At 40.1% G+C, this 13,801-nt stretch overlaps 1 protein-coding gene and 1 long non-coding RNA gene across 2 annotated transcripts; both read left to right on the forward strand.

The window, feature by feature from the left end:
* Positions 1–230: 230 nt before the first annotated feature.
* Positions 231–9,537, forward strand: LOC100551703 (nicotinamide N-methyltransferase). The gene is made up of 3 exons (XM_003228786.4): positions 231–666; positions 3,811–4,018; positions 8,947–9,537. The coding sequence occupies exons 1-3, from the start codon at positions 522–524 to the stop codon at positions 9,380–9,382; spliced, it is 789 nt and encodes a 262-aa protein (XP_003228834.2). The 5' UTR covers positions 231–521; the 3' UTR covers positions 9,383–9,537.
* A 3,040-nt stretch (positions 9,538–12,577) lies between these two features.
* LOC134293431 (uncharacterized) lies at positions 12,578–13,745 on the forward strand. The gene is made up of 2 exons (XR_010000398.1): positions 12,578–13,119; positions 13,206–13,745. It is a non-coding gene; the product is annotated as an uncharacterized LOC134293431 (long non-coding RNA).
* Positions 13,746–13,801: the final 56 nt, after the last annotated feature.

Here is a 13,801-nt window from a genome sequence, read left to right on the forward strand (position 1 = left end):
AATGATAGTATTAATATTCGAAATTTGGTTGAGACGGTGCTTTCAGTTCTAGAGGGACTCTAATTTTAGCTTCTCGCAAACTTGGCATGGGGATTTGGTTCAAATTCATGAGTAAATCAGAATTTTTTGACCTGAAAATTTGGGGAGGGATGAACCCCTAAACTTCCGCCTTGGCTACGGGCTTGATATATATTTATTTATTACGGTCGATGACCAGCAACATAACGGGCTTGATAGTATCAGTTCAATTCTGCTGAAAGGTAAACCCCAACATTTATCAGCATTAATAGCCAGGTGAGTGACCAGACTTGTTCTATTTTGCAAAGTCATTTATCTGGAGAGGCAGAAATTAACCTTTGAGCGGATTTTATCTACGACTCCTCCAATGAGGAAAGGGTTACTAGCGTGTTGCTAAACTATAAAGATTTAGCTGCCAAGAACTGTCCTCAAAGAGGAATCCGAAACAAGAGGCCCAGAGCAGGGAAAAAACTCATCCGCTGCCCAGGAAAGCTGAAAACACCATGGAAGAATTCACCGGTGGAGAGGTTTACCAGAAAAAATTCGACCCTCAGGCCTATCTGGAATTTTTCAAGTTGGAAAGCGACAGTTTGGGAAACGAGGCCGTTACTTTTTACCTGGAATGCTTTTGCAAGACATTCACTCCAGGTAGGATCTTCCCAGCGTGTGGAGACCCTCTTTCGGAGATCTTTAGGCTGGAAATTACCCCGGCTTCTGCTCAGTGTGGAGTGAATGCAGTTTGACACCACTTTCACTGCTAAGACTCAATGCTAGAGAATCCCAGGAGCTGCAGTTTGGAGAGAAGCATTCTTGGCAGAGAAGGCTAAACAGCTTGTAAAGCTACAACTCCCAAAACTTGAGTTTAAGCAGGTAAAGTGGTGGCAAAATGCATTCAGTCTAGTGCAGAGAGTCTCTGCCCATTTGCACGAAGAGAGGGAGGGCTTTCACACTGGTCTTAGGAACCCAAATCCCTCCAGTATTTTCAGTTGGTCATGTGGGTTCAGTGTGGGAAGTTTGGCCCACTTTTATCATTGGTGGGGTTCAAGGGATTCTTTATTGTAGATGAACTAAAAATCCCAGCAGCGACAACTCCCAAATGTCAAGGTCTATTTCCCCCAAACTTCACCAGTGTTCACATTTGAGCATATTGAGTATTCATGCCAAGTTTGGTCCAGATCCATCATTGTTTGAGTCCATGGTGCTCTCTGGATGTAGGTGAACTACAACTCCAAACTCAAGGACAATGCCCACCAAACCCTTCCGGTAGTTACTGTTAGTCGTGGGAGTTCTGTGTGCCAAGTTTGGTTCAATTCCATCACTGGTGGAGTTCAGAGTGCTATGTGATTGTAGGTGAACTATAAATCCCAGCAACTCCAACTCCCAAATGACTACCCTGTTTCCCTTGAAATAAGACATCCCCAGAAAATAAGACCTAGTAGAGGTTTTGCTGAATTGCTAAATATAAGGCCTCCCCCGAAAGTAAGACCTAGCAAAGCTTTTGTTTGGAAGCATATCCGCCGAACAGAACATCAGAGCAGATCGGTAAATGTACGTACCATAGAGTGTTGTAAATGGAAATACTGATAGTAATAAGAAAGGATTCAAAGTTTGTCTGGTTATGCTGGTTTGTGATGACAACTACTGCACAGTATATAATAAATATTCATTTTTTTGTTCAACAATAAATGTGAATTTTTCTTCATGGAAAAATAATACATCCCCTGAAAATAAGACCTAGTGCATCTTTGGGAGCAAAAATTAATATAAGACACTGTCCTATTTTCGGGGAAACACGGTATATCAATATCCCCTCCCAACCCCACCAGTATTCAAATTTGGGAGTATCGGGTATTTCAGCCAAATTTGGTCAAGTGAATGAAAATACATCTTGCATATCAGATATTTACATTATGAAGTAGCAATGAAAATATTGTTATGGTTGGGGGTCACCACAACATGAGGAACTGTATTAAGGGGTCACGGCATTAGGAAGGTTGAGAACCTTCTTCTCACCTTCTTCTCTCCTTCTTCTCCTCTTCCTTCTTTAAATGGGAGTTCCTGGAAATAAAATCATATGTCAACAAAACTGTGTTTGAAAAATAGCAAGCAAACTCCTAAATTCACAAGGATCTGTGATCATGGAGGAGGTAGAGTCTATCAACAAAGATAAGTGGAGTCAAGGAACGGGAAAGATCCCAGGCAGCTTTCCAAGATGAGAAGCAGGAACTCAGCCAAAGGTTTTACACAAGAGACAAGAGCCTTGGACTGAAAAGCTCCCTCTGGCACTTGGTTTTTATGAGGTCTGCTGAACTGTGATAGGTCCTTTGGGATCAGCAGGCCAAGCGTTACCCTTGAGTCCCATCTGGGAGCAGAACCATGGGCAAACTTGGGTCCACCAGCCCTGGGCAAACTTGGGTCCTCCAGGTATTTTGGACTTCAACTCCCACCATTCCAGCTTAAGCGGCTGAGGGGGAAAAGGAAAGGGCCTGAGGCCAGGAATGGTGGGAGTTGAAGTCCAAAATACCTGGAGGACCCAAGTTTGCCGTTGCCTGATCTATACGGTCAAACAAATGAGGCTTTGGCACCACTTTGACTGCAATGACTCAGTATTATGGAATCCTGGGAGGTGCAGTTTGGTGGGACACCAGCACTCCTTGGCAGAGAAGGCTGAAGACCTTGGAAAACCACATCTCCAAGGATTCCCATTCATAGAGCCATGGCAATGAAAGTGAAGAAAAACCTTAATGTGGGTTAAGTGCATCAATTCTGCAATGTGGATGCATTCCATGTTGGGAGCAGAGTCTCTTGGAAAGGATGAAATGGGATGGAACGGAACATGGGAACTGTAACAAAGTGTGAATTTTTTAGTTTACAGATGTCACGTTTAATTGTGTTTTAAAAGGGTCAATATTTCAGTTACTCTGCACTCATGAGTTGGTTGCCATGGGGAAGGTGGAGAAGTGCAGGTTTGAAAAAGAAGCAGTAGTCTGTGCCCTGATGAGGTACAGTGAAGACTGATCCTCAGTTGAAGGGATCAGGGAGACTCCAATGCTTATTTTTGAGTCAATTGGTAAGTTTGGTGACTTATTTTAAGGTAGTCTGTCTCCTGATGAGGAACAGATAATCTGTGATTGTAATTCACAGGGTGACTGCAGTTTAGAGCAGTAAAGAAAGAAGTGGCATTTTAAGAAGTTTGAAACACCTCATTCTAGCCTTGCAACTGGTAACCAAAGTGCCTCTAAAGAGAAAGTTACTGTAACCATTAAGTTTTGTGCCAGAATAAATGTGTTATTGTTCTTTTAAACATCTCAGCTTCTGTCATATATATTACCATCAAAACAAACAAGAAGAAAGAAGGAAAACAAAATTTAAAAGGTCTCCTCTCTAAGTAGCTAGTGGTTATATCTTCCCATAGTGATGGCAAGCGTGGATAATCCCCTTTACATCTGGTGGCCGCATTATAAACATCTTTACACTGGTGGCAGCGGTTATAATATAATAATATAATTAAATAAACATCCAACATCTCTTTTCCGCAGCAACACATTTAAGAGAAGCTGGATTCTATTAGATAAGAAGTATATTGATACAATCCCCTTATGTATATGTTGGTTCTGCATCTGCAGATCCAACCAAACATGGCTCAGAAATAAGTGTGAATAGAGCAAAGTAAAACCTCAGGAATCCTCTCCGGTGTTGATCCTTCCAACCCTGTCTGCAGGACACTATATTTATGAAGCCCTATGTTCTTGGTTCCCCTTCCAGTTGACTCTTCCTCCTTTTTTCTTCCAGATTTCCTGAAAGGAGACACTTTGATCGATCTAGGCAGTGGCCCCTGCATCTTCCAATTCATGTCAGCTTGCGAGTCCTTTGAGAACATCATTGCCTCTGACTACGTTGATGGAAACCTCCAGGAGATAGAAAAATGGTGGAAGAACAAACCCGGAGCTTTTGATTGGAGTTCTATAGGGATGTATGTATGCCAGCTGGAAGGAAACAGGTAAGGGAACAGCTTCTTGCCTGTAAGGGAATCTTCTCACCTACTAGATTTTTTAAATAATGTTTTTATTAAGTACTAGCTGTGCCCGGCCACGCGTTGCTGTGGCAAAGTGGTGGTGGTATTGGTTAAAAGTTGTTGTGGAATTTTTATTTGACGTTATTTGTATTTTTTTTAATTAATTTTATTGTAACTTATCTTTTTTATTTATTATATTTTATTATTTTGTTGTATTGTTTTTAGTTATTTTGTTATAGTATTTTATTGTATTAATTTTTTTAGTGTTTTTTATTATTTTTATTGTATTATTTGTATTTATTTTATTTTTTTATTCTTTTATTAACTGCTAGGAGACCAAGTGGGCAGAGCTTAGCCTTCTACTGGCAGCAATTGGATAAAAACAATTATGTCTCTCCCTCTAATTAGGACTTTATTTTTCTTTGCTTTTTGTTGTATCAACCTAGAGGCATGGATGATGGGTTGTGTTGTCAAATTTCGAGGTTGGGGGGCTTGTAGTTTTGTTGTTTTGTGGGTCGCTGTGATGCCATCACTCTTTTATATATATAAGATTTCTGTACATAGAAAGAGTGAGAACAATGGTAGGTATAGGAAAGATAGAATGAGGGGGGAAAAGGAGAAAGGGAAAAAAATAAAAAAAATTAGGAGAGGCAAAAAAGAAAAGAAAAAAATATTTTTAAAAAAGTCTTTGCCTTCCAATTCATTCCTTTCAGGCATGTTTCATATCCATCTTATATAGATCCCGCCTTCTGTCTTTTATGTTTATAAGTATCATTATCTTACTGACTTCTCATATTGATTCTATAATTAATGGTGTTCGTTGCTTCTCTAGGAAGTCCTTGACTCTTGACCAGTCTGTTACTTTATGTCCTAATTTTATTATTTCTGTCAGAATGTCCATTTGCATTATCTCAAGTACTTTAGTAGTCCATTCATGTATGTCTGGTATTTCTTTTTGTCTCTATTTTCTGGCTATGATAATTCTAGCGGCTGTGGTTAGATAAAAGAACCATTTCTCTTGGTTTTTGTCTAATTTGATGTCAGTGATACTCAAGAGGAAGTATTCTGGTTTCATTTTAATATTGACCTGGAGGATTTCTTCCATACTCTTCCTAACTTCTTCCCAGAACTTCTGGATTTTCTTACATAACTAGATTTTTGAAGGCCACAAATATGTATTGCCTTTGGGGTTAATGGAATGTAGGTGATAGGATTCAATGGGATGTTCATGAAATACAACTTAATGTGAGGAAGGAGAAGAGCTAGCCTATATAGAGTTAACTAGCTGTGCCCGGCCACGCGTTGCTGTGGCAAAGTGGTGGTGGTATTGGTTAAAAATTGTTGTGCAATTTTTATTTGACGTTATTTGTATTTTTTAATTAATTTTATTGTAAGTTATCTTTTTATTTATTATATTTTATTATTTTCTTGTATAATTTTTAGTTATTTTTTGTTATTATGGTATTTTATTGTATAATTTTTTTAGTGTTTTTTATTATTTTTTATTGGGTTGCTAGGAGACCAAGTTGGAGGAGCTTAGCCTTCTAACTGGCAGCAATTGGATAAAAGCAATTATTCCTCTCTCTCTAATTAGGACTTTATTTTTCTTTTTTTGTTGTTGTATCAACCTAGAGCCGTGGATGATGGGTTGGGTCGTCAAATTTCGAGGTTGGGGGGCCTGTAGTTTTGTTGTTTTGTGGGTCGCCGTGATGCCATCACTCTTTTATATATATATAGATAGGTGGAAGCCTGGCTGACAAAAAACAACAGGTCAGAACAGACCAAGAACCAGAGAAGAAGGGACACAGTGAGCTGAGAGAACCTGAGGATACTTTCCTAGGAAGTTCTCTTGATGCTCCTTTGGTATGTTAGGACCTGAAATGAGGTAACTCAATGACACTTGTCCATATCTGTGGTTTCACATAACAATGGTCTGGATGGGAACATATTCCCCATGGATGCAGAGGTCATACTCATTGTGTCCACCATCTACTCCAAGCATTGACTGTTGGCCAAGGCTTTCCAGAGATGCTTTCCTAAACCTTCTTTGAGATTCTGGGGACTGAAGCTGAGAAGCCTTCCCAAATTGTACAAAAAGCGCATGCGAACTCTGCAGCTTCATGAGGAACAGAACCATCTATTGTTCTTTTCCATGGCTTGTTATTCATTGTGTTTTCTTCTGCCTTTTCTGTGAGCTCTGGAGAGCCTTTGAATATAGGCATTGTATGCATCTGAAATTCCAGGCCTATTTAGCACAATTTATACTCTGTGCTAATTGGAAAGTCATTCCAAGTTCAAGGCATCACCCAGTCCATTCTAGAAGAGTGTCAACAAGGACAACAAGGACCAGCCTCACTATAACTCTATTCTGAATTCTACTAGGTCCCTCTTATTTGGGTATTTTAATCTAATGATTCTATTTTTAAATTTATATTGCTGCTGCAGTCCTCCCACCTATGAATTTGACTGAATTGTATTGGTGGTTGTTTAATACGATTACTGTTGTATTAACTTTTGTTTTAACTTTTGTTTTTATTACCATATTGTGTTTTAACCTGTGCATGTTGTCTTAATGTATGTGTGTTGTTCTTTTGTAACATTGCAAGCTGTCCTGAGTCCCCGCAGGGAGATGGTGGTGGAGTATAAATAAAGTATTATTATTATTATTATTATTATTATTATTATTATTATTATTATTATTATTATTTTATTATGACACAGCAAACAAGATAGATGTGCTGGATTTCGTATCACAAAATCACAAGTCGAACATTCCCAAGTGTCTAGGACTGTGTGATGTATTTTCGGATGATGCAAGCAGATCTCAGTCGGGTGGCCTTTTGCAGTTGTCAGATCGTGATTTTGTCAATGTCTATTGTTTCCAAATGCCGGCTGAGATCTTTTGGCACGGCACCCAGTGTGCCCATCACCACCGGGACCACCTGCACTGGTTTCTGCCAGAGTCTTTGAAGTTCACTCTTGAGGTCCTGATAGCGGCGGAGTTTTTCCTGTTGTTTTTCTTCAATGCGACTGTCACCTGGGATGGCAACATCAATGATCCAAACCTTGTTCTTTTTCCACAACTGTGATGTCTGGTGTGTTGTGTTCCAGAACTTTGTCAGACTGGATTCGGAAGGCCCACAGTATCTTTGCGTGCTCATTTTCCACAACCTTTGCAGGTTTGTGATCCCACCAGTTCTTAACTGCTGGGAGGTGATACTTGAGGCATAGGTTCCAATGAATCATTTGGGCCACATAGTTGTGCCTCTGTTTGTAGTCTGTCTGTGCAATTTTCTTACAGCAGCTGAGGATATGATCCATGGTTTCATCGGTTTCCTTGCACAGTCTGCACTTTGGGTCATCAGCTGATTTTTCGATCTTGGCCTTGATTGCATTTGTTCTGATGTCTTGCTCCTGGGCTGCAAGGATCAGGCCTTCTGTCTCCTTCTTCAGGGTCCCATTCGTGAGCCAGAGCCAGGTCTTCTCCTTATCAGCTTTTCCTTCAATTTTGTCAAGGAACTTCCCATGCAATGTTTTGTTGTGCCAGCTGTCAGCTCTAGTTTGTAGTACGGTTTTCTTGTACTGATTCTTTGCTGTGTTTTGAGGAGTTTCTGATTTTTGACTTCAATCAAAGCAGGTTCTTCCCTTTGCTTTCCATATTCTGCCAGGGCATGTTCTTCTTCTTTGACTGCTTGTTTTACTTGTAAGAGTCCTCTGCCCCCTGATCTTCTAGGCAGATATAGCCGCTCAACATCACTGCGAGGTTGTAGTGAATGATGAATGGTCATGAGTTTTCTTGTTTTTCTGTCCAAATTGTCCAGTTCCACCAGTGTCCAATTTATAATGCCAGCAGTATATCTTATGACAGGTATGGCCCAGGTGTTTATGGCCTTGATGGTGTTGCCTCCATTGAGCTTCCTTTTGAGAATTTTTCTGACCCTTTGTGTGTATTATTTACTGAGCACAATCTTCACATGTTCATGCTTGATGTTGTCCAGCTGTAGTATGCCCAGATATTTGTAGGCCTCTGGCTGGTGACGCTTTATCATTTGGCCATTAGTCATATTTATGCCCTTACTTTCAATGATTTTTCCCTTCTTCAATGCCACTGTCAAACATTTGTCCAAACCAAACTCCATGCTGATATCAGTACTAAAAATTCGGACAGTGTTGGTCAGAGACTGGATTTCAGTTTCCATTTTTCCATACAGCTTCAGGTCATCCATGTACATCAGATGTGAAATTTTGTGAGATTTCTTAGATGTTTGATAGCCAAGATTTTTGTTGTTGTTGTTGTTGTTGTTGTTGTTGTTGTTGTTGTTATAAACATTAAGCTATGTGGCATTGCCTGGTCCACAGACTGGAGGCAAAGGTCAAGTTGTATGAGAAGAACATTCCCATCCCAACCTAAGGGCTTTTGTAAAGGCTCTTGGTCATTTCATAGGAGACTTGAGGACTATTGGCCACTTGATATGAAATTTTAGACTCCATGCAATTCTGAGCCCATAGCTATAGTAGTTGCACAGGCCATTTCTTTGACTTGAAACATTGCACTATATTCCTCTGCCCGAAATCATTTTAGAATATAACATTGTATTTTAGTTCTAGTGGTCCTTCCAGGCCATCCTCTCCTCCATCCCAGTGGTCTTTTTTCCTCTTTCTTTGCAGATTCATATGTTATTTGAGTGATTATATTCCTTCCGTTTATGTGATTGTTTTAGTCAATTGTTATGTTTTGTTTTTGTTTTTAATTCTTATAGCATTTTATAGTGTTTTCAGTGTTTTATTGTACAATGTTTTATGCTGATTTTATATTGGAAACCGCCCTGAGTCCCTTTCGGGAGAGAGGGCGGTATACAAATAAACTTTTACTTACTTACTTACGTGGTTTCTTTTTTGTCCCATTCTTGCAGAACGAAGTGGCCCGAGAAGGAGGCCAAGCTCCGAAGAACCATCCAGCAGGTCCTGAAGTGCGACGTCAACCAACAGAACCCAATGGCCCCCCTCCGCTTGCCCTTGGTGGACTGTGTCCTCTCCACCGAATGCCTGGAGTCCGCCTGCAAAGACCTGGCCAGCTACAAGGCTGCTTTGAGCAACATCGGCTCCTTGCTGAAACCTGGGGGTCATTTGGTGCTCAGTGGGCTTTTGGAGAGCACTTTCCTCGTGGTGGGCTCCCAGAAGTTCTCCATCTTGTTCCTGACGGAGAAATTCCAGAGGGAAGCCCTGGCAGAAAGTGGCTTTACCATTATTCAGTACAAAACACAACGTAGGATTGATAAAGAGATGCTGGATCTGTGTGATTTTGCTGCATTTTATTTCATCATAGCCCAGAAAGGGAAGGGGGACTAAGGCCTTCAAAACATATGGGAGATCCCTTGAATATCCTCAAAGTAGTCTGCCATTGATTCTTAGTGTGTCACTTGGTCATTTGGCTGAACAAGGGCAACTTACTTCATGGAACTGTTGGGGAAAGAAGATACAATAAATCTTTTCTTATATAAAAATTGATGTTCCATTATTTTGCCAAACACGTGTCATTTCTTCATAGAAATGTATACATTTTCACTCAGATACCACATATACTCAAGTATAAGCCGACCTGAATATAAGCCGAGGCACCTAATTTTATCACAAAACTGGGAAAATCTATTGACTCGAGTATAAGACGAGGGTGGGAAATGCAGCAGCTACTGGCAAATTTCAAAAATAAAAATAAATGTAGATACTAATAAAATTATTGTATATCCTCGTGTATAAGCCGACCCGAATATAAGCCGAGGCACCTAATTTTACTACAAAAAAAACCTGGGAAAACATTGACTCCAGTGTAAGCCGAGAGTGGTAAATTTCAGAAATAAAAGTAGATACCAATAAAATTACATTAATTGAGGCATCAGTAGGTTAAATGTTTTTGAATACAGTAGAGTCTCACTTATCCAACACTCACTTATCCAATGTTCTGGATTATCCAACACATTTTTGTAGTCAATGTTTTCAATACATCATGATATTTTGGTGCTAAATTTGTAAATACAGTAATTACTACATAGCATTACTGTGTATTGAACTACTTTTTCTGTGAAATTTGTTGTATAACATGATGTTTTGGTGCTTAATTTGCAAAATCATAACCTAATTTAATGTTTAATAGGCTTTTCCTTAATCTCTCCTTATTATCCAACATATTTGCTTATCCAACGTTCTGCCGGCCCGTTTACGTTGGATAAGTGAGACTCTACTGTATTTACATAAAGCTCTAATTTAAGATAGGATTGTCCAACTCTGAGTAAATCATTATTCTCATCTTCTTTAGTGTAAATGTGCTTATGTATCCTTTTACTATCTTTTTAATAATAATAATAATAATAATAATAATAATAATAATAATAATGTAAAATAATACATGTAATAATAATAATAATAATAATAATAATAATAATAATAAATAATACAGGAAAATAATACATGTAATAATAGAGTAAAATAATAAAAGCAATAATAATAATAATAATATCAGAGTGAAATAATTAATGTATTAATAATAATAATAATAATAATAATAATAATAATAATAAAAATAGAGTAAAATAAATGTAACCATAGCAACAAGAATAGAGAAAATAATAAATGTACCATATATTCTCGAGTATAAGCTGACCCAAATATAAGCCAACCAGGACCCTCACCCAAGTATAAGCTGAGGGGGGCTTTTTCAGTCTTAAAAAAAGGGCTGAAAAACTAGGCATACTCGAGTATATACAGTAAGTGTTCTTTATGCAGATCAAAGCATAACCCAAATTCTTCAGAATGTATACGTTTTCCAAAAGATCTAGAAGACACCTTCTACATGACATGCATGCAAAACCTAATCAGATATAGATATCCAAGAATTATACATATATGTTAGATATGAAATATTAAAGAATACAAAGAATTGCCATTTACATTTTCAATCGTCCACCGATTTTTAGGAAATTTGATGGGGTCTGATGGTGATTCCATGGTTGGCATATGTATCTAATGCCAGTTTTCATTTCTCCCGATGTACCCCTAACAATCACATCTGGTTTTAATTCCCTAACTAGAACATCTGAAAAATGTAACGCTGCACTTTGTATTCAATGTTTCCCTACCACAAGGAGTTGTAAAGAAAATCTGCTTTCTTCTTCCGCCTTGACACAGTTTTTGGTACGTGATGCTTTTATAAAGGCTTCAATACATTAAAGGTCCAAACCATTGTAGCACTGGCAGATTCTGGGAGTCGCTGGTGGCTTCTATTTTAGTGCGGTTAGTTTTAAAGGAGCTCTCCAAGGTACTAGAGCTGTTTGGGAATAGAGTTCAGAACCTTGGACAGCTCCTGTTCTAGAAATAATAATATCGTAGACTTTTTTATTATTATCTATGAAAATATGCTGGTCTGTGACTGCAATAAAGAAAGATTTTATTTGATTTGGTTATGCTTTCATCTAAGCATAAATGCTGGATAAGTGTACTTGTGGGTTGCTGGAGAGTTACTCTTAAAAATAGGCCTAAGTAGTACTATGCCCCATACTTTACCATACCATAAACTCTGTAGTGACTTGATATTAATACAGTAGAGTCTCACTTATCCAACACTCGCTTATCCAACGTTCTGGATTATCCAACGCATTTTTGTAGTCAATGTTTTCAATACATCATGATATTTTGGTGCTAGATTCGTAAATACAGTAATTACTACATAGCATTACTGTGTATTGAACTACTTTTTCTGTTAAATTTGCTGTATAACATGATGTTTGGGTGCTTAATTTGTAAAATCATAACCTAATTTAATGTTTAATAGGCTTTTCCTTAATTTCTCCTTATTATCCAACATATTCGCTTATCCAGCGTTCTGCTGGCCCGTTTATGTGGGATAAGCGAGTCTCTACTGTATTAAAATATAGCAATTAAACTTCTGCCAACCTAGCAGTTTGAAAACATGGAAATGTGAGTAGATCAATAGGTACCGCTCTGGTGGGAAGGTAACGGTGCTCCATGCAGGCATGCTGGCCACATGACCTTGGAGGTGTCTACGAACAACGCCGGCTCTTGGGCTTAGAAATGGAGATGAGCACCAACCCCCAGAGTGTGAGTAGATCAATAGGTACCGCTCCGGCGGGAATGTAACGGCACTCCATGCAGTCATGCCCATGGCCACATGACCTTGAAGGTGTCTACGGACAACGCTGGCTCTTGGGCTTAGAAATGGAGATGAGCACCAACCCCCAGAGTGTGGGTAGATCAATAGGTACTGCTCCGGCGGGAAGGTAACGGCGCTCCATGCAGTCATGCCAATGGCCACATGACCTTGGAGGTGTCTACGGACAACGCCGGCTCTTCGGCTTAGAAATGGAGATGAGCACCAACCCCCAGAGTGTGAGTAGATCAATAGGTACCGCTCCGGCGTGAAGGTAACGGCGCTCCATGCAGTCATGCCAATGGCCACATGACCTTGGAGGTGTCTACGGACAACGCCGGCTCTTTGGCTTAGAAATGGAGATGAGCACCAACCCCCAGAGTGTTATGGTTGAGCCTTCGGGCTCTGGTAATGGAAGAAGGGGTCGTAAGACTCCTCGAGAGTCAGACACTCTCGAGGAGCGTGAAAGAAAACGTCTCCGGGATTTGTTTGCAGAGCCGACAGATGAGGACTCATTTGAGGGTTTTTCTGAGGGTTTGGAGGAAGAGATGGTCAGCTCAGAGGAGGATGACATGGAATGGACTCGTGTGAGGGAGGATTTGGGTGTTGGGGAAACAGGCAATGAAAGCGTGGGAGGTGATTGGCGGGTTGCAGGATCAGACCCATGGACTGGTTGGAGGGATGGAGCGGGATCCACAGCTGGGGATGCTGTGGGGCGTAGTCGAAGGTGCTTAAGCTCTGATGAGGATGATGATGTTGGGGCGTCTGGAATTGGGATGGCAGCTGACAGCGATGATGAGCTTGAACTGGGATAAAATGGGGTTTGGGACCAATGTCTAATTGCATTGGGCAAGGTAATCTGGACGGACGCTTGGGCTTTTGTTTGGGAACTTCCTGAAGACGGGTGTGATTCGCTACTGGATACGTAAGTTTACCAAGGATATTGGGCATCGACGGCGGGAGGAACTGTGTGGGGTTTTTCTCTGTGCAACTTGTGTTTAATCTTGATAGCTTGAACCTCCGTCGTCTTTTTGACGGGCAATACCTACTTACACTGGATTGACGCTGGACTGACTGACTACGATTCCGGATTAACCCTGCTGCTGGCTATCGGTGAGACCTTTGGATTCCTTGACGACTACGCTTGGCTATTGATCTTCTGGACCGGATTGGGACCCTGCTGACTGCCGTTACCCTAAACCTGAATCCTGACTACGACCACGCTTTCGTTCGCTGCAGGGAGGAATAAACAAGCCTGTTTTACTCCCCTGCTGTTTCTGAGTAGCAGAGAGGAATCTGCTACCAGTCTTTTCTTTACATTCTGACTCCTGTTGATCCTCTTTTGTTTGCATTGTTTGCCAAGCTGAAGTAAGCACTTTGATTTAATCCGGATTACACTGCTGTTTAACCCGGTTTATCCCTTTGAACCATTTAAGCTCAAACTGAGCTGTTTTTTGTTATTTATCCCACTGAAGTCAAGTGTTTGCCCTGTTCTTTGTTTCCTACGGGCGTTTTTAGTTCTGTAACCTCAATAAACTGAGTTTTGTTTTACTTGCTGGCGTTCTGTCTATGACACAGAGTGTGAGTAGATCAATAGGTACTGCTCC

The sequence above is a fragment of the Anolis carolinensis genome, unplaced genomic scaffold (genome assembly GCF_035594765.1).
Source record: "Anolis carolinensis isolate JA03-04 unplaced genomic scaffold, rAnoCar3.1.pri scaffold_8, whole genome shotgun sequence".
In the NCBI taxonomy this organism is placed as follows: Eukaryota; Metazoa; Chordata; class Lepidosauria; order Squamata; family Dactyloidae; genus Anolis; species Anolis carolinensis.